Source organism: Cherax quadricarinatus, chromosome 60 (genome assembly GCF_038502225.1).
Source record: "Cherax quadricarinatus isolate ZL_2023a chromosome 60, ASM3850222v1, whole genome shotgun sequence".
Classification (NCBI taxonomy): domain Eukaryota; kingdom Metazoa; phylum Arthropoda; class Malacostraca; order Decapoda; family Parastacidae; genus Cherax; species Cherax quadricarinatus.
Window position 1 is genome coordinate 1,890,001 of NC_091351.1, and position 26,254 is coordinate 1,916,254.

The window sequence follows — 26,254 nt, forward strand, 5'->3', positions numbered from 1 at the left end:
GGCGCAGACAGGGGCAGTGATGACACCTTCAGAGAAGACCACCTATTGTGATCAAAGAAAGCACAACTCAGTTAATATATTTTCCCTGTATTATCTATCAAAGAAATGTCCTTTATTTATTAAAAGTACATTAACCTTTAAAAAATGTATTATTTTCATTATAATATGTAAGTTCATATGTGAAAATCCAAATAAAGAAATAAACTGACCAATGTTTATTCTGTGTCTCTTCATCCTCCTTAATGAAGTCCCTCTCTATCATCCAATGGTCAGAAAGATGCTTGGTCATGTAGTTACGTATAGAGTCTGGTAAAAGAATTACACAGCGCTGCCCAGCTTCAAGTTCTGCTGCTGCTGTCATGGCTGCATGCATAGCAGCACCAGAACTGCCACCTGTTGAAAAAAAAGACAATTACTATCTACTCCAGTTGAGGCTTTCCTAAATTAAATTAACCAAGCTTAGCGTATTTTTATGCCACTAGACACAGGTAGCCCTGTCTTGTACCATGGTTACTTCATAAATAAATAATTCTTCATTTATAATTTTTACACATTGAAACTATCACTGTTATTGTTACATACACCAGTTAACATCTCTCCCTTCCTCCTAGGAAAGACAAGATATAGTCTGGGGTACATATGTATTTGTTTCCTTAATGTATACACAATTTTATCATTACCAGTTTCCAGGATGGCATGGATTAAAAAGGCACAATACCATGACTGGAACAATATGCGTATAACCTGCGGGTTATTTGTATATGGATTATTTTATCTAGGATGTTAGTCCTCAACCAATCATAAAAAACAATAAAATTCTGACTGTGTACAAATAGTCAGTGTGCCACTGTTGGGGACATGAGTGGGTTCAACACAGAGATTTTACCTCATATCTTCTTTATCTCTTGATTTACATTATTTAGGTTAAGTTTAGATGGACTGTCAACAAATTAATAAAGATTAACCAATTATGACATATGACATTGCCACTTTATGAAGTATTGGATAAAAGTAATAAAGGTTTTGAAGTAAAAACAGAAAAAAGGGGCCCATGAAGCACACTAGACAATATACAGCAAGATAATCACTATGTACGGCTCATGACATAATCTGTTTGACAGTTTTAGCAACAGTGAAGTGGTGACTGCCTCCATATTACAGTAGTTATAAATGCACTGGAAAATATAGAGAAGGATGACGGAGTTGATCCCATTTATCAGAAATCGTTTCTTCAAAGATAGGCTGAAGGCATTAAATTGACATTCTCTAGAAAAGCATAAAATTAGGGGGATGCAACTGAAGTGTATGAATGGAAAACCTGAATAAATAAAGGAAATGTAAATCTAAATTACATGAAAGGATTTGTAGCAATGGATTCGCAATAGAGTTCTGGAGTCTCTCTCTCTTAGTTAGAGAATAAAGCTTGAATAGACAAAGGGTGTTTCCCACACTCTAGGTTATATCAGCCCTTCACACTTGTTCTTTCTCTCACCTCCACCAAATTCATACTATCAATTGTTACTTTGGTTTAGCTAATTATCTACATTGCTACAATATCTTTTAATAATTTCTTAACCCGTAAACGGTCCAAGCAGATCTACGTTCACATGTGTAGTGCTACAAAAGTAGATCTACGTTTTTTTTACATAATTTCAAATAGAACAAAAAAAAAAGATAGATCAAAGTTTTTTTACACATTTTCAAATGTAAAAAACAAAAAGATCTACTTTTTTTACATACTTTCAAATGTTGAAAAAACGTATATAGTATACGTTTGGATCGTTTACGGGTTAATATATATTAACATTCTTCAAATTCCATATAATATTCTTAATACATGCACATTTATTTTTCATATGCTCTTTGGAAAAGCCAGGAACAGACAGAGGAAAATAAATGTACAATGATTATGGACTTGGTTTCACACTGAGCTTTTTGCATATAATAAAGGTAACAAATTAGTCAAAGAAAGTATTTTGAAAGAAAAAGTCTGATACAACCTTACTTTGTGTGCCAAGCATTAGGAAAAATTGGAAGACAATATTAAATATTAAATTTAAATCCTCTAGGTATGCAGTTAGAAGCCTGAGCAGATATACAACTCACTATGATTTATCAAGTAATATAAACAGAGATGTTGCAATAGCCAGGTTTAGACATGGTCACAAATACAGGCATACCTCACTAATACAGTGATTAAGGTTCCAGACAACTGCCAAAAAGTACATATTGCCTTAAAGTGAGTCACGGTCTTTTTCACTAGCAAGAATACGTACGACACTGAGACATGAAGCGCACAAACTCTGTAAATGGACTGAGCACAGGTAACTAATTTGTAAAAATTTTTTACCCTATTAAGCCTAGTTACTAGGTTCATGTGCATCCATATGCTCCTGTACTATCATCCACTGGATGGATATTGGGTTCAAAATAAGCTTAGCCACTTCAGTATTAAAAATGTACAAAAAAAAAAAAAAAAAATCTCCAATCCTCTTTAATTATTACATCCAAAATGTCTATATGATGCTTTATTAAAACTTACCTTAACAAAAGTTCTCAAGAAATCATACAGATATAATACTGTACACTATAATATATCTCACTCACCATTTTATATGCTTGTTCTTCATGAATACCTGATTTTATTCAGAGTGTTACTTTCGTACTGTTTATCATAATTATCAAAGTTAAATAAGTTTCAAAATCTTACCACACAAGAGGCCCTCTTCCTTAATCAACCTGCGGGCCATGGTAAGTGAATCTCTGTCGTTGGATTTCATCCACACATCAATCACGTCTCGATCTGTAAAATTTCCAATTAGATAAGAGTCCTTTTAACCCGTAAACGGTCCAAGCAGATCTACGTTCACGTGTGTAGTGCTACAAAAGTAGATCTACGTTTTTTTTACATATTTTCAAATGTAACAAAAAAAAGTAGATCAAAGTTTTTTTTACACATTTTCAAATGTAAAAAAAACAAAAAGAAGATCTACTTTTTTTACATACTTTCAAATGTTGAAAAAACGTATATATACGTTTGGACCGTTTACAGATTAATATCTAGTCTTAATGTATTATATATTTTTTGACACTGGCTATCTCCCACTGAGGCAGGGTGACCTGAAAAAGGAATACTTTCACCATCATTCACTCCATCACTGTCTTGCCAGAGGCACACAGATACAACAGTTCAGATGTTCCTCCAAATAGCAAATATCTTTTTTTTATTCAGTAAAAGGCAAATTATATAGCATAAGAAAACCTTGAAATACAGTGCAATGTGGAATTTAGTGTTATGCAAATTATTTAAAAAATTTAACATGGGCTTGCTGTTGCATACAAGCTTAGAGCTGTGTTTTATGCATCTTACCAATATATAAGGTTATAAGTAATTTTGCAGTGACAATATAGTACAGAATGTAACAACACAAGAAAATGAAGGTGTTTTGTCATCTTTTGTCTGATGGGTCAAGATGGGTTACAGAATAAGCTTAAGCTGATTTTATAACAAAAAAAATTGTGCTATAAAACTAACACTAATTCTGATTTGAGTGAGTTACAGATTTGCATATTTCCCTTTTTTGTTGTTTTGGGTTATCCTAGGTAATTTACACTATGTATGATAACTGTACTTATGTGTACCTGTGCCTAAACAAATGTGGTCCTTGATTCTATTCAAGGGATGCCTGTCCTTCAAGAAATATATACCAAGCAAACATAGTTACTTGAATGACAGAACAGAATGAAGGACTAACTTTTTTTAGTGCACATGCGCACACACATTAACCCTTTGACTGTCGCGGCCATATATATACGTCTTACGAGGTACCGTGTTTGACGTATATATACTCATAAATTCTAGCAGCTTCAAATCAAGCAGGAGAAAGCTGGTAGGCCCACATGTGAGAGAATGGGTTTGTGTGGTCAGTGTGCACCATATAAAAAAAATCCTGGAGCATGCAGTGCATAATGAGAAAAAAAAAACTCCGTCCGTTTTTTTTAATTAAAATGCCGACTTTGTGGTCTATTTTCGTATAGTGTTTATGGTTGTATTCTTGTTTTCTTGATCTCATTTGATAGAATGGAAAACATATTATAGAAATAGAGGTGATTTTGATTGATTTTGCTATAAAAAGAACCTAGAAATGGAGCTCAAAGTAGAGGAAATGTTTGATTTTTGCCAATGCTCAAAAGTAAACAAATGATGCCATTGTCCAATAAATGTCCAACTAGCCATTCTAATATGCAGTCATGAATGGGTTGATGTTATTTATACAATTATTTCAGTATTGCAGTAGTCGGCATAATAGTAAGTCTTCTATTTTTTTTGAATAAAAATTCAAAATAGAAAGCAAGAGTAATATCAGAGGGGCCTGGAGACATGACTGATTAACAAAGAAAATGTTGTTTTAGAGCCAGGAATGTCTGCATTGTTCATTCTGGACCTTATTTTGAAATTGTCATATTTTTTAGTTTTCGTGAAATTGGCCAAATTGCAAATTTCTGACCACATTATTAGGTAGTTGAAATTGGTAAATGGGCAGTTTCTTATATTCATTCGATAGAAAAAATGGAGTTCTAAAGAAATAGCTATGAGTTTGGGCGACTGGAATAATGGAATTAGCCGAAAATAGGGCTCAAAGTGGGCGAAATCGCCGATTTGTAAACAGCGCCGAGGTCGCTAACTTCGCAAGAGCATAATTCCGTCAGTTTTCCATCAAATTTCGTTTTTTTGGTGTCATTACAATCGAGAAAAGATTCTCTATCATTTCACAAGAAAAAATAATTTTTTTTTTTTTAAATTTTGTGACACCAGGAGACACCTCAGGATTGGGGGTTGCGACAGTCAAAGGGTTAAGAAACTGGAGGAAGTGTAGAGTATGCAACAAGGCATGCTGAGAGGCTAATGGAATTGGACATAACACTGGAGGAAGTACAAGAGAAGGACATGATGACAACATACAAAATACTCAGTGGAACTGATAAAGTAGACAAGGATCAGCTGTTTGAAGAGAGAAATGGGAATTCAGGGACACTGCTGGTAGTTCAGGTTACAGATGAAGCCTGGAATGTTAGGCAGTGTTTCTTCAGCCTCAGAGGGGTCAGTAAATGGAATGATCTTGGTGAGGAAGTGGTGGAGGTAGGTTCCATATATAATTATAAAAGCAAGTATAAGAGAGGGCTTGAAGCTAAGAGGAAATGAATCTGAAGAGTGGCAAGTTAAGAGGCAGGGTCAGGATCTGAGCATCAACCCCTTAAACCACAAATAGGCGAGTACACATACGTGCCCAATGTACGTAAATGTGACAACAAATTTTGCTTTAGTTTGTATACTAGCCAACATGCACACACTCAGCCCTCTATCACCCTGCCATTCCATTATATACACAACTGTGGAATAATCTCTCCTGTTTGGCTTTTCTAACCAGGTCACAAATGCACCAACTTTCAATAAGTCTCTAGTGTATCTTTAAGATACTGTATAACTTTAATAGAATATCAATGGTATATACAGCAGATGTTGTACATGTGTCTAATTTTTCAGTTTAATAATAGCACTCTGCAGTATTAAATCACAATATAATATTATATCAAAAGTTCACAGGTCTGGTGGGAATTGGATATCAAAACACCTTTCCAAAAAATGATAAAATTATTTGATTTAAAATAAGAGTTAAACCTAAACATGAATAAAGAACTGAAGATCTCTGGTTATTGATTTTTTCCTGAAACTCCCTTAAAATTTTTCCTATGATGTAGACCTCTGAAAATCCTAGTATGGTACAAGAATGCTAAGAAGTTATAATTTAACCGTATTCAGCAATTATTGGGTAAAATTCTTATTTCTCTGAAGAACATAATTGAACATTTATTACCAAGAACATTGGGAATGAAGTCGTAACCAATCCCCTCAACTTCATACGATGTGATGGCGGTTTTGTTAAGTTCCTCAGGCAGTGCTAGGATAGAGCCTTCTGGGTCCACACCAACAATTTTACATTCTGGAATCTATGAAATGTATATTATATTACAGTGTTAACATAGTAATGAGATTTATTGTTAATGTCTTAATGCCTGCATCAGTTATTCTTCTAGAGTAAAATAAAGTAACATGAATGGACTCTCATTAGCATTTTATTCTTCAAATCATACAATACAGCATTCTCTGCTAACTACAGCAGGAAGCTCGTAAATTTAGAGGTTCCTTTCAACATTCCACTGGCTTAAAAATAACATAGGTAACATTTTTATGTCAGATTCCTTGTATCTTTGGTTTTCCTTCCCTCCCCATGTAAGGAAGAACCATGACAGAACCAGGTGTAAGTCAAATTACATGACATTCATATAAAAATAAAATTATTTATAAATTTAATTCAGCAATTTCTCAATTAGACTATATATGTCTAATTCATGAAAATCCAGAATCAAGTTAGTGAAAAAAATTCTTATCCCATCTTCCTCAAATTTAAGATACAATATTTTAAACTGAAATCCATAATTAAAGTTCTTATTTAGGTCAATAGTGTGTGTGGTCAGCAATATAGTCATGGAGAAGGGCTAAGGGGCTGCACCACTGTGTGTGGTCAACAGCACTGAATGACTCCTGTGGGTTTAGCACTTGGTTTTTATTATAATAATAAACAAATCGACAAAAGAATACTTAATTTTTTAAAATATGCTGGATGAATCAGCCATACCTAATATATTGTACTGAGCTATCTTCTCTTCAGTAAATTTTCTCTAAATTTCTATACTAACACTTGAGGGGGATGTTTACAGAAATACAGTACTGCCACCTGAAGTTCTGATAATGTGTTTGTGGCTTACATTCAAAACCAGCAACAAAAATGTTGGAAAAAAAAAAAAAAAAAAACCTAAGTGGATTTCAAAGACCTCAGGCAGTTTTCTAGGGTATAGTCAACATTTTTCAAGTTATGCCTTTATTCACATTTAAAGAAATTACACTGTTCTTTTGGTAATGGTTCATTTTAAAATGCTTCAATTATCATTCACTGCAGGTGTACAGTATACACTGTATTAATATTAGATCAAAAAGAAAAAGTTGCTCTTAAAATTTTGGGTAGGAATACAAGAACAGTTGAGGAACCATCATGTTATTGATTCAGCCGAATTCAAGAGATTTTCCATTATAAACATTAAATTGTTTGTTCTTATTCAGATACAGGAGGATCCCGCTTTACAGCGCTTTGCATTACGGCATTTTGCTAATGCAGTGGCTTTTAAATTATATCCATTCTTCATTTATTCAGACTTCCTAAAATATATATATTCACCACTCACTACAAGCTAGGACAAAAATATTTTAAGGTAAATAATGTGTCTCCATGGGAGAGTGGAATAGAATTCTTCCTCCGTAAGCCATGCGTGTTGCAAGAGGCGACTAAAATGCCGGGAGCAAGGGGCTAGTAATCCCTTTTCTTGTATACATTACTATATTTAAAAGGAGAACTTTCCTTTTTCCTTTTGGGCCACCCTGCCTCGGTGGGATACAGCCAGTTTGTTGAAAGAAGAGGCAGTGTGTACTGTATATACATTTTTTAGGCCTAGCTCTATTGCTCACTTAATACATGATAGTGAAAATATGTTATCACGCTTTTATTTTTTATTTATTTATTTGTTTTTCAACAAACCAGCTGTATCCCACCGAGGCAGGGTGACCTTTAAAAAAAAGAATCACTTTCACCATCATTCAATACATTCCCCATCATTCAATACATTCACCATCTTTCAATACATTCACCATCATTCACACGTAATCACTGTCTTTGCAGAGGTGCCCAAATACGACAGTTTAGACGTCAGTTCAAGCTGCCAATATCCTAAATGCTTCCTTTAAAGTGCAGGCATTGTACTTCCCACCTCCAGGACTCAAGTCCAGCTAACCAGTTTCCCTGAACCCCTTCACAAAATATTGCCCTGCTCACACTTCAACAGCTTATCAGGTCCTAGAAACCATTTGTCTCCATTCACTCCCATCTAACTTAAGACTATACAGTACAATGAAATCTTGGTTTGCAGTTTCAATGAAGCAGTCAAATGTATAAACTGGGAGCATGAACCCCTTAACAATGTAATTATTAATGTACGAGTTACCACTTTCCTCATCAAAGCCACTAGCTTTGACAACACACAATGTACATATCAGAATAAAATCAATTTAATAATTAGACTAAAATATGATAGTACTTATCTGTATCACCTTTTCTTCAGCTGTAAAAATGGAACACATAAGAAACATATCTTACTCGTTCTTTCAGTTTTCTTGCAATACCAGTGATGGTTCCTCCCGTCCCTGCACCTGCCACTAGCATGTCAACATTTCCACCAGTTTGTTGCAGGATTTCTTCAGCAGTGCCTTCATAGTGGGACATGGGGTTGCCAGGATTTTTGTACTGTTGTGAAAGAAAAAAAATTCACTGTACTGCATTAAATATACCAATTCACAATGCTATTTCAGAATAGGCGATTAATTTGTCACAATATGAATCAGTGAGACTTAATAAATAACAAATACTGAAACCTTTAAGTCAGCAAGGTAATTTCAATAATTTTTTGCCTAAAACTGAAAGGTTTTACTGAACTTCATGACATGATCTAAATTTTTTTACCATTAACATTATATAGTTGAAAAGAATTTTTCCTCTGAAAACCATGTGTGTCATAAGAGGTAACTAAGATGTCAGGAGGAAGGGATAGTAACCCCTTCTCCTATATAAATTACTAGGTCACCCTGCCTCGGTGGGAGACAGCCGAATCAGACAGCTTGTGTGTTAAAAAAAAATTAAATAGTTTGCTTTTATAAAATTACCTGATCTAGTATCATTGCTCCAGGAATCTCCTTCTCCAGCCTTTTTGCAACTGAGATGTGAGACTCTGGAGAATCCCACGATGCAGAGGTTGGGGTGCGCACAATCTCTGCTCCAAGGGCTCTAAGTACATAAACCTTTTCATTGCTCATCTTCTCTGGCATCACAATTATGCAACGGTATCCTTTCACTGCCCCACATAATGCAAGTCCAATTCCTGCAATAAAATATACCTACTTTAATTTATTTATGATTATTCAAAGGACTGAAAAATAACCGATTACTTAAAACTGATACATCACCATGTGTCAGTTAAACGGCTAGGAGTTTCAATTTTATTTATTCATTTGTTTTACAAGAGTGTATAAATGTATAAATTTTATAATACTATAGTAAAGGTAGGAAGTTGAAAGTGAACATAGACAAGAGTAAGGTGATGAGGGTATTAAATGATTTAGATAAAGAAAAATTGGATATCAAATTGGGGAGGAGGAGTATGGAAGAAGTGAATGTTTTCAGATACTTGGGAGTTGATGTGTTGGCCGATGGATTTATGAAGGATGAGGTTAATCATAGAATTGATGAGGGAAAAAAGGGGAGCGGTGCGTTGAGGTATATGTGGAGACAAAAAACGTTATCTATGGAGGCAAAGAAGGGAATGTATGAAAGTATAGTAGTACCAACACTCTTATATGGGTGTGAAGCTTGGATTGTGAGTGCAGCAGCGAGGAGGCGGTTGGAAGCAGTGGAGATGTCCTGTCTAAGGGCAATATGTGGTGTAAATATTATGCAGAAAATTCGGGGTGTGGAAATTAGGAGAAGGTGTGGAGTTAATAAAAGTATTAGTCAGAGGGCTGAAGAGGGGTTGTTGAGGTGGTTTGGTCATTTAGAGAGAATGGATGAAAGTAGAATGACATGGAGAGCATTTAAATCTGTAGGAGAAGGAAGGCGGGGTAGGGGTCGTCCTCGAAAAGGTTGGAAGGAAGGGGTAACGGAGGTTTTGTGAGCGAGGGGCTTGGACTTCCAGCAGGCGTGCATGAGCGTGTTCGATAGGAGTGAATGGAGATGAATGGTATTTGGGACCTCACGATCTGTTGGAGTGTGAGCAGGGTAATATTTAGTGAAGGAATTCAGGGAAACTGGTTATTTTATATAACTGGACTTGAGTCCTGGAAATGGGAAATACAATGCCTGCACTCTAGAGGAGGGGTTTGGGATATTGTCAGTTTGGAGGGATATACAGTACTGTGTATTTTTATATGTATATACTTCTAAACTGTTGTATTCTGGGCACCTCTGCAAAAACAGTGATTATGTGTGAGTGAGGTGAAAGTGTTGAGTGATGATGAAAGTATTTTCTTTTTGGGGATTTTCTTTCTTTTTGGGTCACCCTGCCTCGGTGGGAGATGGCCGACTTGTTGGAAAAAAAAAAACATTTTTTAACAGTAAAAGATAGCATTTATCTTTCTAGTTAAGAAAACATGCATTGTTATATAAAAAAATAAAATAAAAATTTTATAGCCTAACACTACAGTAAGAATGGATTAATTATTAATTGCACTTCACTTTTAGTTTAACTAACAGAATCTGTGCCTTCAGAGTTAAAGTAAAGTTTGTTCCTTGTAAATAAGGAAATCTACATTTACAATTAATTGCTATTCAATAATTTTTTGTGAAAATAGCATTATGGTACATATATAACTCAGATAGAGCACATGAGCCATCTGTCAACATTTTGAGTGCATGTTTCAAAAATTTTGGCTTCATGGGAATGCACATAATTTTTACCACTTTGTTCTTTTGTGTGACACCAATAACTGATTATGATGATTTTTAAAGTCCCTGCAGAGTGCTGCCTAATCATAAACAGATTATGTACAGTGATTTGTGAAATTCCTGCACAATGCTACATGATTTCATGTCTAGCTTAACAATGATGTTACCACAAGATAGAATACTTTAATCAACAAGTTAAGTATCCTGTAGATACCTCTAACCTGTGAATTAACAGAGTTTGGGTAAAATCAACTTGCACCTTAACCCTCCATAAAGATATCTGTGATACACACATCCACAAGTCTTTCTTTGACTTGGTGTAACGTGAGGATGGTCCTGGGCTCAAGTGACAGATTTTGAATGTTTTTTAACTAATTTTTTTCAATATACTCTTATGGCAGAGGCACTGCTAATTATTCTAATAATTTGGATAACTAGAGAAAGAATGTGTGTACATATGGCATGTGAAAATGGGTCACTCTTTTGTCTCAAGCCCATGTGGATGTGTAGGAACCATTCAAGGTTGGGTCAAGTTGCTACATACTCAGCTACTTTCCTCTCTACCCTACTGATCTCACAACATAAACACCTAAAACACTCCTGCATATATTAATAATGTAGTTTTTATCTGTAGATGTAGTACCCTTGTTTTATAAGTAAGCTAGGACATATCAACTATCAGTAGAGACAGACCTTGTAATAGCTGACTGTATGAAAATACTAATTAGTTGTAGTTCATAAAAATACAGAAGCAGCAATTGTAAGCTTTATTTAGCTGTTTTTGCCTCTATCATATGGATGTATATGTATACGTATATACTTTTGGTATGTACAGTACATGGATGTGTGATATAATCACCATGGCTACTTTTATGTACAACACTATCTTTATTCTTCATAACCTTAAGTAACAAAGGGCAAATCTCCTCAAGCGGCATGAAACACAAGTGATAAACTCAAAGAATGAGAAACAGTATTTAAAGGCCATGGTTGAGATGATGAAAATAGTTGCCTTTATCTTACATGGGCAATTATAATTATTCATGGAAATAATTATTTCTGGACGCTCACACTATGGAACTACTCAGTGGCTGACCATGCACTCAGTTTCTGTGTTTCAATTTGTTATTCAACATTTTTTTTTTTCAACACATCAGTCATCTCCCACTGAGGCAGGGTGACCCAAAAAGAAAGAAAATACCCCCCAAAAATACTTTCATCATTCAACACTTTCACCTCACTCATACACAATCACTGTCTTTGCAGAGGCGCTCAGATACGACAGTTTAGAAATCCCTCCAAACTGCCAATATCCCAAACCCAGTGCAGGCATTGTACTTCCCATTTCCAGGACTCAAGTCCGGCTAACCGGACTAACAGTCATATATCTGAAATAAATTTTTCCCTCTAGTTATTTGTTCATTATACATTTTTTTTTTCAACAAGTCGGCAGTCTCCTACCGAGGCAGGGTGACCCAAAAAGAAAGAAAATCCCCAAAAAGAAAATACTTTCATCATCACTCAACACTTTCACCTCCCTCACACATAATCACTGTTTTTGCAGAGGTGCCCAGAATACAACAGTTTAGAAGTATACATATATACTACGTATAAAAATACACAATATATCCCTCCTGTATCTTAAAAGCTGTTTCATATTCAACAGTAGCATTTTACAATAAATATACATTATGTAGATAGGCAATGGCTGGAATTTATTGGGGTAAAGTGCATAGTAATTTTTGTTGTTAGTAGTTACTTGATGGAATGAAGTAATACTGATACAGAACAATTATAATTCAGCTAAAATCATAGTTTTACTGACCTGTGTTGCCAGATGTTGGTTCTATGAGGACAGATAAACCTGGAGTTATAAGTCCCTTTTTTTCTGCATCCTCCACCATACGTAGAGCAATGCGATCCTTCACACTCCCTCCAGCATTGAAGAACTCGCATTTTCCATCTGAGGAATTGGATGTGCGTACAGGCATATTATTATTACAATCGGGCGAAGAACTAAACCTTTAGGGAGCCATACAATACATGAGAAATGGCAGGCAATGAGATTTGATCTAATGAAGAGGAGAACAGGCTCATTTCCTTGGATTAAGAGCCCCTCACCAGCAATGAGACACCTCCCTTGAGGGAAAAAGAACTCATTTGTATTTGTGCATGCTGCCAGAAAGTTAAAGCATTTATTTAAGAGCAAAAATCATGAGTATCTAACAAATACACAAATGAGCTATATTAATGTCAAGAAGTACTTCCTCAGTCTCAGGGTGGTCAGGAAATGTAATGATCTTGGTAAGTGATGAAGACAGGCTCTATACATAGTTTTAAGAGCTGGTATGACAGAGCCCACAAGATTAGAAGGGAATGAATCTGGCAAGCTGAGAGGCAGGGACCAGGACTAGACTCCTGCAACCACATATAGGTGAGTACACAAAAAAAGTGACTACTCACAAACATCACACTTGAGGCCATAGCTCTTGGGAATGTTGTTGAGTTTAACAAGTGGAGTGTTGCCAATATGCTCGAGGATGTTGTCTAGTGTCCGTAGACTTTCATTTCTGGAAAGGATAAAAAAACAGAGAACGGATTTCAGTTTAACCGTTTAGACATTACCTGGAAGTACTGGTGGGAGTAACTCTTATGTACACATTATTTCCAATATTTTATCCCCTGAAACACCATTAAAATGAAAATTATGTAACCTATTTTCTAGTTTGAGAACCTTATGCATACAGATTCAAATAAGCTGTTTTTTTTTTATTTAGGAATAAAATACTGTATTTTCAAAGTGGCTATGCAGAGAGCTGGACAATTAAGGACTGAGGGACTGACCACTTCAAAATTACTTCAAGACTGAGGGACTGATGAACCATTCACTGACTGTTGATGATAATCTGTGAACCATTTATTGGCTGTTGGAGACAACCTGCGAACCATTCACCATTTGTTGAACATGATCTGTGAACCACTCACCGGTTGTATGTGTAGTCCATGGTAGACATGGTGGGAGCGAGGGGAGGAGGAGGAGACGACGAGGAAGTGGCAGCACGGGTAGTCTGTAAAGAGCAAAACATACATACATTATCTTCTGTACCTTAAGGTCATATCTGGTCAGCTCTCTCTTACGTAGTGTCAAGCTGGGGATCACACTGGGTCAGATGCACTAGTCAGCACCATGGAAGTCAGGTCAATGCATGAGTGTGAGCTCTGTTAGGATAGATTGTGATAAGTCTGCAATAATAGCCTATGATGTTAAAAAAAAATCGAATCTTTTGTCACTGCATATACTCCGATACATATATTTAGGTTTGTCAAGTGGCTATATCTTTGATACATCTTTGATGAGTTATGAGAGTTTTTCTGCTCCCAGTGCCCGGCCTTGGGCCAGGCTTGTTTGGTTTACACTTGTCAGCCATCTGGAAGTGGCTTCGTTTGAAACTGTGCTGATGAGCTATGTAATAAACTCATGATTTATATCATTACAGAGTGAACAATATCTCTGACTACACTGGAAAGGGTGTGAATGCCTACAAAATCCTTGATACATATCAGAGTATTGGTGTGTATCAAGGACTTTACCTATGTCAGTAGCAAGTACTTGGGGCTGGCAGAAAAAGAAAAAAATAATATAGCAAAAGCAGACCTTTTATTAAATAGGGCAGTTTACATAGAAAAGGTTTTATCATATTTTTAAAGTCTCTTTTTTTAGGCTTTATAAAATCTTTTATACTTGAAATGTCATATTTAATAAAAGGTCTGCTGTTGTGGCGTCTTAAAAAAGTGCTGGCTCTTGGAAAATATCTTCCTATTAGTTTTAAGAGTGGCAGAGTTTTCTGCATTGAGGATAATTCTGTTCCATTTTTAGGTGGGTTATTTAGACTCCAAAGACATGAGCGTAGAGGGTACATATTTTACCCTGAGAACGCAGGTGTCTTGACCTGACGTTGGCTGCCTGCTCCCCTTGCACTGCCCTTGACCTGACATCTGGCTTTCTTCAATCTTCTTCCTGGCGACTTCATAATGATCCAGGACGGCCACAAATGACACCGTTTTTATTTCCAACATGGAACTCATATTTCACGGAAGGTCAGTTTTATGAGATTTTAAAAACAACACTAGGATCATTCAGCTTCATATACTGCTTCTAACAATAAAACATTTACATTATCATATGAACAACTTGACTTGCTATCAATATAAAGTTACCACTGTCATTAACAGTATATTATCACATTATGTCCCTCATAAAAGTGAGCTAAGTAAAATCTATTATATTTTTCATGCCTAAATCCACAGCCATAATTCGCTGTCACCGGCCGGACGCGTCTGTTAATTTAGAGGAAAGGGCAAATTTCCTAATCATTTATGAAAACATTTTTTTTTTAAAGAAAAGTTACTGTCAATGAGTAATAGAAAGTCCGCTAGGAGATTTAATTTTGGCATGATGAGCGAGTTTATTTTAACCTGAGGTTAATGTGGATATTTGCTTACAAACTGAAAATTCATGATGGTGGAATTAACATAGACTGAGTTATGTTGTGTGTACCATCAACTCACTGAAGGTAGTGTACACACACTACCAATCCACCAGAGGCATTCAAGTAACTACAACCTACAATTTATATTGAGTCCTCCTCATTATGAAGAATACCACTGTCAAATTGAAGGATATATCAGTGCATTGACAGAAAAATACTCTCGGGTCAATAACTTTGAATAACCCAAGAAAGCCACGTAATACGGCTTATTTCTTTGAGGGTTCTCTCTCACAATGAGATGCAAGCATGAAAAACACAGAAGAAATAGAGAGTAACATTAAAGAAAAAAAAAGTCATGAAAAGAAGGAAAGAAGCTAGAAACAAAACAAAAATAAGGAGGAACGCGAAAGTATGAAGGACCAAAAGAAAGGATGAGGAACGTGAAAGAATAAGAGGCATAAATTATGGTAAGAAATGAGGAACAGAAAAGGTAGGAAGGTAGGAAAAGTATAAGAAGCAGAAAGAGGGAGAATCAGCAGTACAACGAAGCAAGATGCCAACATTGCTAAATTGCATTAAAAAATAAAATAAAAAATAAACCTGACAAATACTCGTAATTATTACCCAAGATAGACACTAAATCTTGAGAACCATCATGGTACATGGCGACACACAATATAAATACGGTACATGGGGGAGGTCACAACGTGGCGTGACCTCGCAAGAATCCCAGGTCGCACATACCTCGGGTCAAACTATAATCTAGCGCGTAGTAATCCATATTTTCCTCAAATAAGAAATGGCCAGGTTCTCAAAACTGAGTCCTGGCAGTGGTCACTGAGGTTACACTGTGCTATTTATTAAAACAAGGCACGCAGCCAGTGCGGCCATTCAACAGTAAGAGTACCAGACTCCAACCTTCTTCTGGTAACTACGAGACGGATACGCTACCTAATACCACTTATTCACTTTACACACTCGATTAGGCCTATGAATAAGAGAAAGATAAGACGCCAAAGAGGAAACTTATCTTCAAACTTATTAACCTAGAAGAATCAATAACACCGGATACCCCTAGAAAGTCAAACTATGTAACTTATTTCCATTGAAGTCCTAAGGTCCTCCCTCAGGATGCCACCCTCGACACTCGATTAGAATTGCTTAAAATAATACGAGTAGAGTTATGCATACCTAGTGCTACTTACAGAATATGTAAATATCAATGTCATGATAGTACTTTAACTGCTTGATTAAAACAGCTCCTAGTGTTACTAGAACTTGTAAGTCATGAAACAAGGGAGTGATAATGGATTCAAATAACAATTTGACACAGAAATGTTTTGATAACATCAAGTGTGTCATGCTAGGAAAGAAGAGCTTACCCCACCACCCTGGTACATAACTGCTAATGTCACCATGCATATCTACCTTCCCACGACCTCTACACTAATAATAGACTACAAATGTTGAAGCAATGTGTAACAAAATAATGATGTTCTTCCATCCATCCCTCCCTTCACTACATCATTCACCCGTCTCTGCTAGCTCAGGCTTCTCTCTTCCCTCCTACCACCCTTCTGCCGTTTTCCTTTACCTCCTGCAGGGAGCACTGCAGGAGGTAAAGGAAAACTAGTGACGTCGGGTGTCACGCAAACCTTCCAGTCTATAACCATCGTGTCCCCCATCCGTCACCACCATTATGGAGCTCCACGGCTCTTTTTTCAAAGAGAAGCAAAATTGTGGACGACATTCCTGAAAGAGCGTGGAATTACCATTAGCAGTTTTTCTAACGTCAAAGAAATGTCAGGTGAATTTGATGACAAACGTGGGACTGGTGACACCCTCGCTCTCTCTCTTGAAGACTTATGATTCTTCTTTCAGTCGAGTCACAGGGATGCTCTAAATACGTATGGGCCCTACAGCGCATGGACAATGTGAAGAAATCACGTTTGATAAGAGGAAAAGCAGGACAGGTAAAGTTACTTGAGTCAGGAGTCCTTCAACAGCATCAGTCACAATACTGTGGCTGGAACAACTTGCAACAATGACTGGAACTGACAACACTGTGGTCAGAACAATTGACAACACTATGACTGGAACAACTGACAACACTGGCTAGAACAACTGATAACACTGCGGCCAGAACAACTGACAACACTATGACTGGAACAACTGATAACACTGTGGCTAGAACAACTGATAACACTGTGGCCAGAACAACTGACAACACTGTGACTGGAACAACTGATAACACTGTGGCTAGAACAACTGATAACACTGTGGCTAGAACAACTGATAACACTGTGGCTAGAACAACTGATAACACTATGGCTGGAACAACTGACAACACTGTGGCTAGAACAACTGGCAACAAAGTGGCTGGAACTAATAATGTGGCTGGAACAACTGACAACAATATGGCTGGAATAACTGGCAACAGTGGCTAGAACAACTGACAACACAGTGGCTGGAACACCTGACGACACAGTGACTGGAACAACTGACAACACTGTGGCTGGAAGCACTCAGTAAATGATTTAAGCCAGCCAGAATATTCATGTAGTTTACATTTTCAAGAATGGCTTAGGTGAAAATGATTGCTTAAAGTTAACATAAGATAACATAAGAACACCTCGGTGTTCAAGCCGTTACTTCACTGTTCAAGCCATCACCTCACTGTTCATGCCATCTACTTAGGCCATAAAGCAACAGAGAGGTTGAGTGACAGGTGAGACTAAGCAACAGGTGAGGAGGGAGACAGGTGAAGGTGAGAACAGGTAAGGGACCAACTTGTTCTCAAGATTTGAAAATAATTTAAGTAGAAAACAGACGTGTAAACATTTCTAAATATACCACAACACGTGCAGACACGTACGGTAAATGTTATCAATACAGGTCAATATGTAATGTTATAAACTCTGATAAATGAGACTCTTGTGCAACATTTGGATATCTTTATTCTGAAAACGTTTCGCCAGCCATTCAAACTCCTCATCCTGGCTGCGCTACCGAGGTCCTGGCCAATCTATTTTTAAGTCCTGACTCACGAAATCGTAATGACACAATTGCAAATAAACCATACCACGGGCTGGGATAGAACCCGCGATCAGTGAGTCATAAAACTCCAGACCGACGCGCTAGCCACTGAGCCACCTGGCTACAAGAATCTTGTTGCAGCCAGCTGGCCCAGTGGCTAGCGCGTCGGTCTGGAGTTTTATGACACTGATCGCGGGTTCTACCCCACCCTGGTATTTTTTTTTTTTAAGTCCTGGCTTCAGCGACGCTACTCGGGAGTGTGTTCACTCACCCACAACCCAAGTCAGTTCTTTCCTATATCTTTTCTAAATTTAAATTAGTCTAACATGAACCTATTACCGCGAGTCCTGTCTTGGTTAGGTATTTTCAGCACGCTATTTATATTCTCTTTATTTATTCCTGTTTTTCATTTGTACACTTCAATCATAACACCTGTAAATTTTCTTTCCGGAGAGTGCAGATGCAATGCTCTCAGTCTGTCCTCGTAGGAAAGATTTCTGATACATGCGATTATCTTCATCCTTCTCGGCATGTTTTCCCCATTGTGTAATATGGAGACCAGAACTGAGCAGCATAATCTAAACGAGGCCTTACCAAGGATGTATAAAACTGAAGAATAACCCGAGGGTTTCTATTATTTATAGTTCTTGATATGAAACCGAGAATTAAATTAGTTGTACCGTGAACACTTATGAACTGTTGTTTTAGTTTTGATTATGATCACTAGAACACTTAATTTTTGTTTCGCATTCAGTTTGAGGTTTATTAGTTTAAAAGTGCCATGGTATTTTCTTTTCTCATGATTAGAACCTACACTTATCTATTTTGAACTGCATCTGCCTCTTCTCCAACCACAACATTAACCTATCCAGATCAGCCTGTAGCTTTCTAGTGTCAATAGAATTTATGTGATGGCCTATTTTAGTGTAATCAGCAAACCTGCTTATGTCGTTATTTCCTTATCTATGGTGTTCATGTATATTGTGAACAAAGAGCCCCACTACTGACCCCTGTGGAACACCACTGGTAATGGGTCCCCACTCTGATTTCTCCTCATTGATGCAAATTCTGGTGCCTGTCGATCAACCATGTCTCGACCCAGGAGAAAATTTCACCTATACCTTGTACCGCTACTTTCTTCAATAGTCACCTTTTAGAACTTTGTCAAAGGCCTTACTGAAGTCCATATACACGATATTATATCATGATCTACCACCTTGAATAACTTTGTGAAAAAGCTTAGTAAATTGGTAAAACAAGAATGACCCTTTGAACACCCAAGCTGAGACTCATTAATGTACATCATTCAAGATGGCTTCGAATTCCCTCTGCAGTTATAGATTCTATCAAATTTTCCATAAAGTTGAAGTGAAGATAATTGGTCTATAATGTGAAACTAAGAATCTGTCTCCCACTTTGTAAATGGGCATCACATTTGCCACTCTCCACCCATCTGGCACTAAACCAGCTTTTAGTGAACTGCTGTAGAGACTGGTGCATGGTTTGCTAAATTTCCTACAACCCTTTATAATCCTTAAAAAACAGTTCATTAAGGCCCGGGGACATGTTTGGTTTTAATCTATCTACTTGTCTGACTCTGATCATAAGTTATTTTCATCCTGACCCATATGATTATTCCCGAGTGAAAACAGAGGAAGTGTTAAAGAACGTACACATTTTTCTAAGAGTTAAGTCACCTGAGTATCTTTTAATTAAGTAGGTCTATTTTCTCCCTATTCTTATTCCTACATACCAAAAGGAACCTTTTGGGTTGTCCTTTGATTTTCTCGCGACTAAACTGAATATATTACTCTAAAATCTCCCTCTTCTCTCTTCATTCGCCTGTAAATGCCTCTCTTTTAACCAAAGAGATATCTTAGTTTATTGTTACCCCATTTAGGGCCAGTATTTTTTTTGTTTTTGTACAGATGCTGGGAGAGGCAAGTGTGGAACATGCGAAGCAGGTGATGGTGAGTGTGGATCATGCGTGGCAGGCGACGAATGTGGATCGTGCTTGGCAGGTGTTGAATGTGGATCATGCGAAGCGAGTGATAAGTGTGGATGATATGTGGCAGGTGATGAGTGTGGATGATGTGAGAGCAGGTGTTGAGAGGCACATACCTCCTGGAGACCCATCAGGGCCTTGTAGTCCTCCAGGGAAAGCTTCACGGCACGCATCACCTCCCTCATTCATGGCCTCCACAACACATTCCTGTTGTGGAAAAAAAACACTTACGTACAGTTCAGAACATTTATTAAAAGAAACATTTCTCTGCGAGTGGCTTCATCAGTCATATTAGGACTGATGAAGCCACTAGTGGCGAAACGTCTCCTCTAATAAATGTCCTGAGCTGTACACGAGTATCTTTTTTCCACATCTTGCCGGTATCACCATGCCATTTCTCAACACATTCCTACACCACAGCAAGTACCATCACCACCACCACCACCACAAGACTCTCACCACTGTCAGTTACAAGTACCTTCCCTTCACCACTGATGTCTAATTGTACCTGTCCCTCACTACCTGTCTTCCTGAGGAAGCTTGTTCCATCTACCCAGGTACACAACAACGTCACCTGCTTCCTTGTTACCACCTCCCGTAGTGAGTTGTGCAACAGCTCTACACGAATGCATGTTTTTTTCCTGTCATGGGAAGAAAATGCCTAAGAGAAAATGCCTAAGTGAAACTTTCAACGTGGAACTTTCAAACGTTTTGCCACACAGTGGCTTCATCAGTCCAATACAAAGAAGATTGATGAATTGAGGAGTTTGAGGTAATCAGTCCCTCAGCCTGGAGTCGATGTAATTAGTTCATCAACCTCATCAAAGTTGATGAACTGATTATATCGACTCCAGGCTGAGGGACTGATCACCTCAAATTCCTTCTGATCTTCAACTATTCCTCTCTGTATTGGACTAGGGAAGCCACTGGTTGGTGACGCGTTTCCACAATAAAGATACACAAGTGTTGCCATGTGTCGAGTTTATCAACCTGTTGGTTCTGTGAACCATTTATATACAAGGAAAGTAGGTGGGTGAGTTGGATAGGTTGGTGGTAGGGTAGAGAAGATAGATCAGTGGGTGGATGGATAGGTAGGTAGGTAGGTAGGTGGATGGGTTGAACAGAATGATCTGAATTTGTTAGGTGCATAGGTGGCTGGGTAGACCCATTAGCTGTGGCGTAAACTTGAGATCTTTCCCTTCCATGAGGGTTCGGAGTGCAGAGATATCAGTCCGTGTTATCACATATCTCACAGAATATCTCAAAGTGAGATCTCACTAACTTTCTCATGTATCTCACAAAGACCTCCGCTGAGACCTCGTCACCACTACCACATACCTCACAAGTTCTCAGTTAAGATCTCACCAACACTACCACATACCTCACAAGATCTCAGTTAAGATCTCACCAACACTACCACATACCTCACAAGATCTCAGTTTAAGATCTCACCAACACTACCACATACCTCACAAGATCTCACCAACACTACCACATACCTCACAAGATCTCAGTTAAGATCTCACCAACACTACCACATACCTCACAAAAGGCCTCCTGAGCACCGACTGACCCATGAATTAGGCAGCAACCAATCTGAGACGTAAATGTCAGAGTCTTGTATTTGGGCTGCATCGATCACAGTCACCAGTCACTGTACGAGCAGGATCATACATCATGGGGTATGCATACACTTGTCTGCAGCTCATATACAGTAATCATGGACATGCGTGTAATACACACTTGGTATCGAGGACATAATTAATAGACAGTAGAGCTAAATACAAAAGATGAGGTAATCAGTCCCTCAGCCTTGGAGTTGGTGGAGTACCAAAGATGGAGACCACGGTACAGTGGCCTCTATCTCTGCTGAACTGCTTAGCAAAATGCGATTTGGCTAAACACACACAGTAATAGCCTGGTTGATCAGGCTCTGATCCACCGCGAGGCCTGGTGACAGACCGGGCCGCGAGGGCGTTGACCCTCGAAACCCTCTTCAGGTATACTCCAGGTATACACAAAATTACGTTTAAGACCAAGTTTTTATTGAGACAATTTCTCACTATTAGAGCATTATCAAGTTATATGACTTTATACAACTGACAGAACAAATCGTTGTCCAAGCAGCTAGAGCTTTTGGTCATCTGACCGAAGCCTTCCACTGGCTTACTAGTCCACCACTTTAAGGTTAACATACACACACAAACAATCTTTCAATATATTTTTAATGTTTCACGCTTTTATGGCCACATAAAATTTAATAAAAAAAAACCAGACAAATGCATTAAAATATTAGGATTATAAAATAAGAGCAGAAACTCACTCAGCATTTAGAACTATTAAATGTCTGGCAAAAATTGGAATGTCAGATATGCGAGCAGACGCTGCCCAGACCTCACGTGACCCTGGACCTGGGAGGAGGGAGGATCAGGGTAGACGGGTAGGGAATGGAAGGAACGACAGAGGGAGGACAAGAAGCAAATGGAACAGGAGAAAAGAAGGGAATACAACGTTGGAGAGAGTAACGGGTAAACACTGAGATGACTTGTGCTGGGCGGTCAGGTGAACACTGAGGTGACCTGTGCTGCTGTAGATGAAGACAGAATTTGAGCAAGAGACTGTGCAAGCATGAACGCATCCTCTCTTTCCTCCATCATAAATAATAAAGACTAATTCGAAATTTTCCAAAATTAGCAGCTGCCAAATTTATCGTAGTTCCTCCTTCCCTGGACTACTGTACAAGTATTTAGAAGGAACTAGAAGACAAATAATAATAATAATAATAACAGTTGCAAAGACAGAATGATCCGACAGTGTCGGATCATTCCCCGGGAGGGTTAGTAACCCAAGTTTATTCTCGAAGTCAATCTTAGTTCCACTGGGGCTCTATTTCGATCCTTCCTCAGGTGCTGACCTATAACAATCGGCTAACTGCTAAGTATGTGCTACCCTCTATGTCAGAGGGGCAGCAGTTGTTTTCAGACAACCTTGGGTCACACCATGTAAGGTGGTCAACTTAGGGTCACACCACGTACAGTGCTCAACTTGGGGTCACACCACGTGCGGTGCTCAACCTCAGGTCAAGCACAGGACATTCACATCATGTTTCTTGGTAGGCTTTCGAGACGTTTCAGCTGGGTGGTAATACCTCGTGTCTGTAGCTATTTCATTAGTTCAAGCAATGTGTGTGTGTGTGTGTGTGTGTGTGTGTGTGTGTGTGTGTGTGTGTGTGTGTGTGTGTGTGTGTGTGTGTGTGTGTGTGTGTGTGTGTGTGTGTACAAACAATTTTCGTCAACGTTGCAGACAGTGATAGTAACTGGTGCAGCTGCTGTATTGATCCACCATGTGACAGGTTACACTGCCTGTTGTGGCGCAACTTTCCCTGACATTATCGTCAATGTGTTTGTTGGTCAGGGAACTGGTGCTATTTTCTTTGAGTTTCTATAATCTGGAAGTATATGAATTGCAGGCTATGCAGGCTAACTCTGCCCCTCCCCCCTGGTGAGTGTCTTCAAGTTGGTGGTTATACTTGTTGCTAGTTTAAGGGAAAATCATCTGACATGGGTCTTTATTTCATGTGACTCGGCAAAACTGTGTTTAAGACGAGTGGTCATAACTTCAATAACTTCTAACTTACCACGATAAGGTTGGAGATTGAACTCGTGACAAGTGAGTTGTAAAACTCCAGGCTAGCGTGTAAGCCACTTGGTCAGCTGGCTACAATAAGAGTTATCCAACTAGGTATATTAATACACTATAGGAAGGTTAACATGGGTCCCACTGTGACCACAAATGCAAATTTTAATAGATGAATCTCCCGCCAGCTGGGGAGATTCATCTGTGGGTTGTCCAGGGTTGGGTCATGTATGGGTTACTCCAGCACAAGCCAGGTCTTAAACAAGAGGGCTCAGATCCTTCCCTCCCAAGCAATGCGTGTTGTGGTCAACTAAAATACCAGGAGCAAGGGGCTGCTCACTGCTTTACCCTGTAATTAATAACCATACAAAAAAAGGAAATTAATATATTTTCTCCTTTGTTTCATGGAAAACAACTAATAAATAATTCTGGGAGAGAGAGAGAGAGAGAGAGAGAGAGAGAGAGAGAGAGAGAGAGAGAGAGAGAGAGAGAGAGAGAGAGAGAGAGAGAGAGAGAGACGTCAATATTTCGTACCCAGAAGCTACCCCAGCAGTAGTTAACACAAAAACACTGTAAATTACACATTCAACACGGGCCTAATTAAGGTTATAATTAGGGAAGATTGCTACAGCTGCAAGTTTATTTCATTAATAAATCTGGTGGAACAGCACTGCTGCTATAAGATGTGATGAAAAGCAAGAAAATCCCCCCTTCTATATTAAATCCTCGACCTTACTGACTTTATAACAGTGAACATGGAATGCTGCTTCAAATTATAACATGGGAACAGATGATCACTATACGGAGGATCGAGCTTCCAACACTCGTGCACTACACAACCCCAATACTCATAATGTTTTACGAGTGGCTTAGATAGTCGGATGTGTGACTGTGGATCTGGACTAAAAACAAGTGACGGAATGATACCAAAATTCTGCTACTAAAGTCACTTAATTTTAGGTTGATACCATCAAAAGTAACCAATACCCATCCATACTGATACCGAATAACTTATGCAGCCAATGCTCGCCTGTTAAATCTGAGAGTAGCCTATAGGAATCTCAACAAAGAGTCATTCCGGGCACTTAATGTAACACATGTCAGGCCCACTATGGAGTACGCAGCACCAGTATGGAACCCACACCTATAGAAGCATGTTGCAAAACTGGAAAAAGTACAAAGGATGCAACGAGACAAGTTCCAGAGCTACGATGAGAAGTTAAAGGAACTGAGCCTAACAAGCCTGGAGGACAAAAGGACCAGGGGTGACATAACATACGAAATACAGAGAAATTGATGGGGCAGACAGGGGCTGGCTGTTTGATAGGCGGGAAACAGGTGCTCCTGGACACAGCTGGAAGTTAAAGATAGTCACTGGGATGTCAGGAAGTATTTCTTCAGTCTCGGGGTGGTCGGAAGTGCAACGACCTCGACGAAGTGAAGGCAGACTCTATAAATAGTTTTAAAAATAGGTCCGATGTCCGCAAGGCAAGTTGAGGTAGGGCCAGGAGCCGAGACTCAACCCTTAAGCCAGCGTGTGTGTCCGTCCAGGCTGAGTCACCCATGTAATAACACACACACCATTATGCAATAATCGCGAAGGAGCGATAAAATATGCAGAATAACCACAGGGGTAGATGAATGATAACTCTAGGCCTTTCGTGTTATAGTCAACACCATCAGGAGCTTGCAATGTTGCAGGCGGATTTATTCACGTAAACAACGTTTTTCCTGGACGACTCTGCCTGCACTTCCTACTCATTTCTGCAACACTGCAAGCTCCTGAGGTGTTGACTACAACAAGAAAGGCCTAGAGCTATGATTCAACTTCCCCCGAGGTTATTTTGCACATCCACCATATTTAATTCAACAGCTCTATTGCCTTCAATTGTATTAACAACCAGATTAATTATGCAGATTTAGTTGCGTGATTGACGTGTTCGAGACACGAGAACTGAAATTAAAAACACCTGATGAGCGAAACGTTCCTCAATAACGTTTTAATACTCGCCTAAGTATCTTTCTCACATACTTACTTCTTTATTAAATCACATAACCGTCTGATTATTCAATATTTTAAACAATTCTCGTCTTAACATTATCACATTAAACAATACCATTAACTATCATATACTGTCATCACCAACTCACTCCCGTATAACATCAATCACAAAGCAAGTCAGATTTATTCCAGGTCAATTTGTTTTTATATTTCAGAGTCAATAACTATAATTAATTCTGTCTCATCGGTCGTAAGTGTTAACAAATTTAGAGGAAAGATCCCCACCATTTATGCCGAGAGAGTTGTTGGGATCTTAGCCAGGAAAGCACTCAGTGGGGGAGAGTTGAACTCCTCCTGGGGAAGAGGTTCTTACCCCTAGGCACAAGCCACTTAAGCCTCACAAGCACGTTGAGGTGGGGTCACATCACGAAGTGAATAACAGGTAGATGATAAACTAAGAAGGTAGAACACGCATAGAAGA

General features: G+C 38.4%; 1 protein-coding gene across 11 annotated transcripts in view; it reads right to left on the bottom strand.

The window, feature by feature from the left end:
* Cbs (Cystathionine beta-synthase) overlaps nt 1-26,254 on the bottom strand; it is a 98,562-nt gene that overhangs the window by 16,062 nt on the left and 56,246 nt on the right. For 9 of the 11 annotated variants that reach the window (XM_070097873.1, XM_070097881.1, XM_070097879.1 and 6 more), the window contains exons 2-10: nt 13,590-13,672; nt 13,068-13,174; nt 12,430-12,567; nt 8,831-9,045; nt 8,268-8,414; nt 5,877-6,009; nt 2,711-2,803; nt 210-393; nt 1-42 (exon numbers count right to left, since the gene is read on the bottom strand). The exon at nt 1-42 is cut by the window's left edge and continues 93 nt beyond it. In XM_070097873.1, the coding sequence (XP_069953974.1) occupies nt 1-42; nt 210-393; nt 2,711-2,803; nt 5,877-6,009; nt 8,268-8,414; nt 8,831-9,045; nt 12,430-12,567; nt 13,068-13,174; nt 13,590-13,672 (1,142 nt within the window). Of the gene's footprint in view, nt 43-209; nt 394-2,710; nt 2,804-5,876; nt 6,010-8,267; nt 8,415-8,830; nt 9,046-12,429; nt 12,568-13,067; nt 13,175-13,589; nt 13,673-20,251; nt 20,336-21,677; nt 21,786-26,254 lie in introns of those variants that run through there. The other 2 variants (XM_070097872.1, XM_070097874.1) reach the window with 2 other exon arrangements.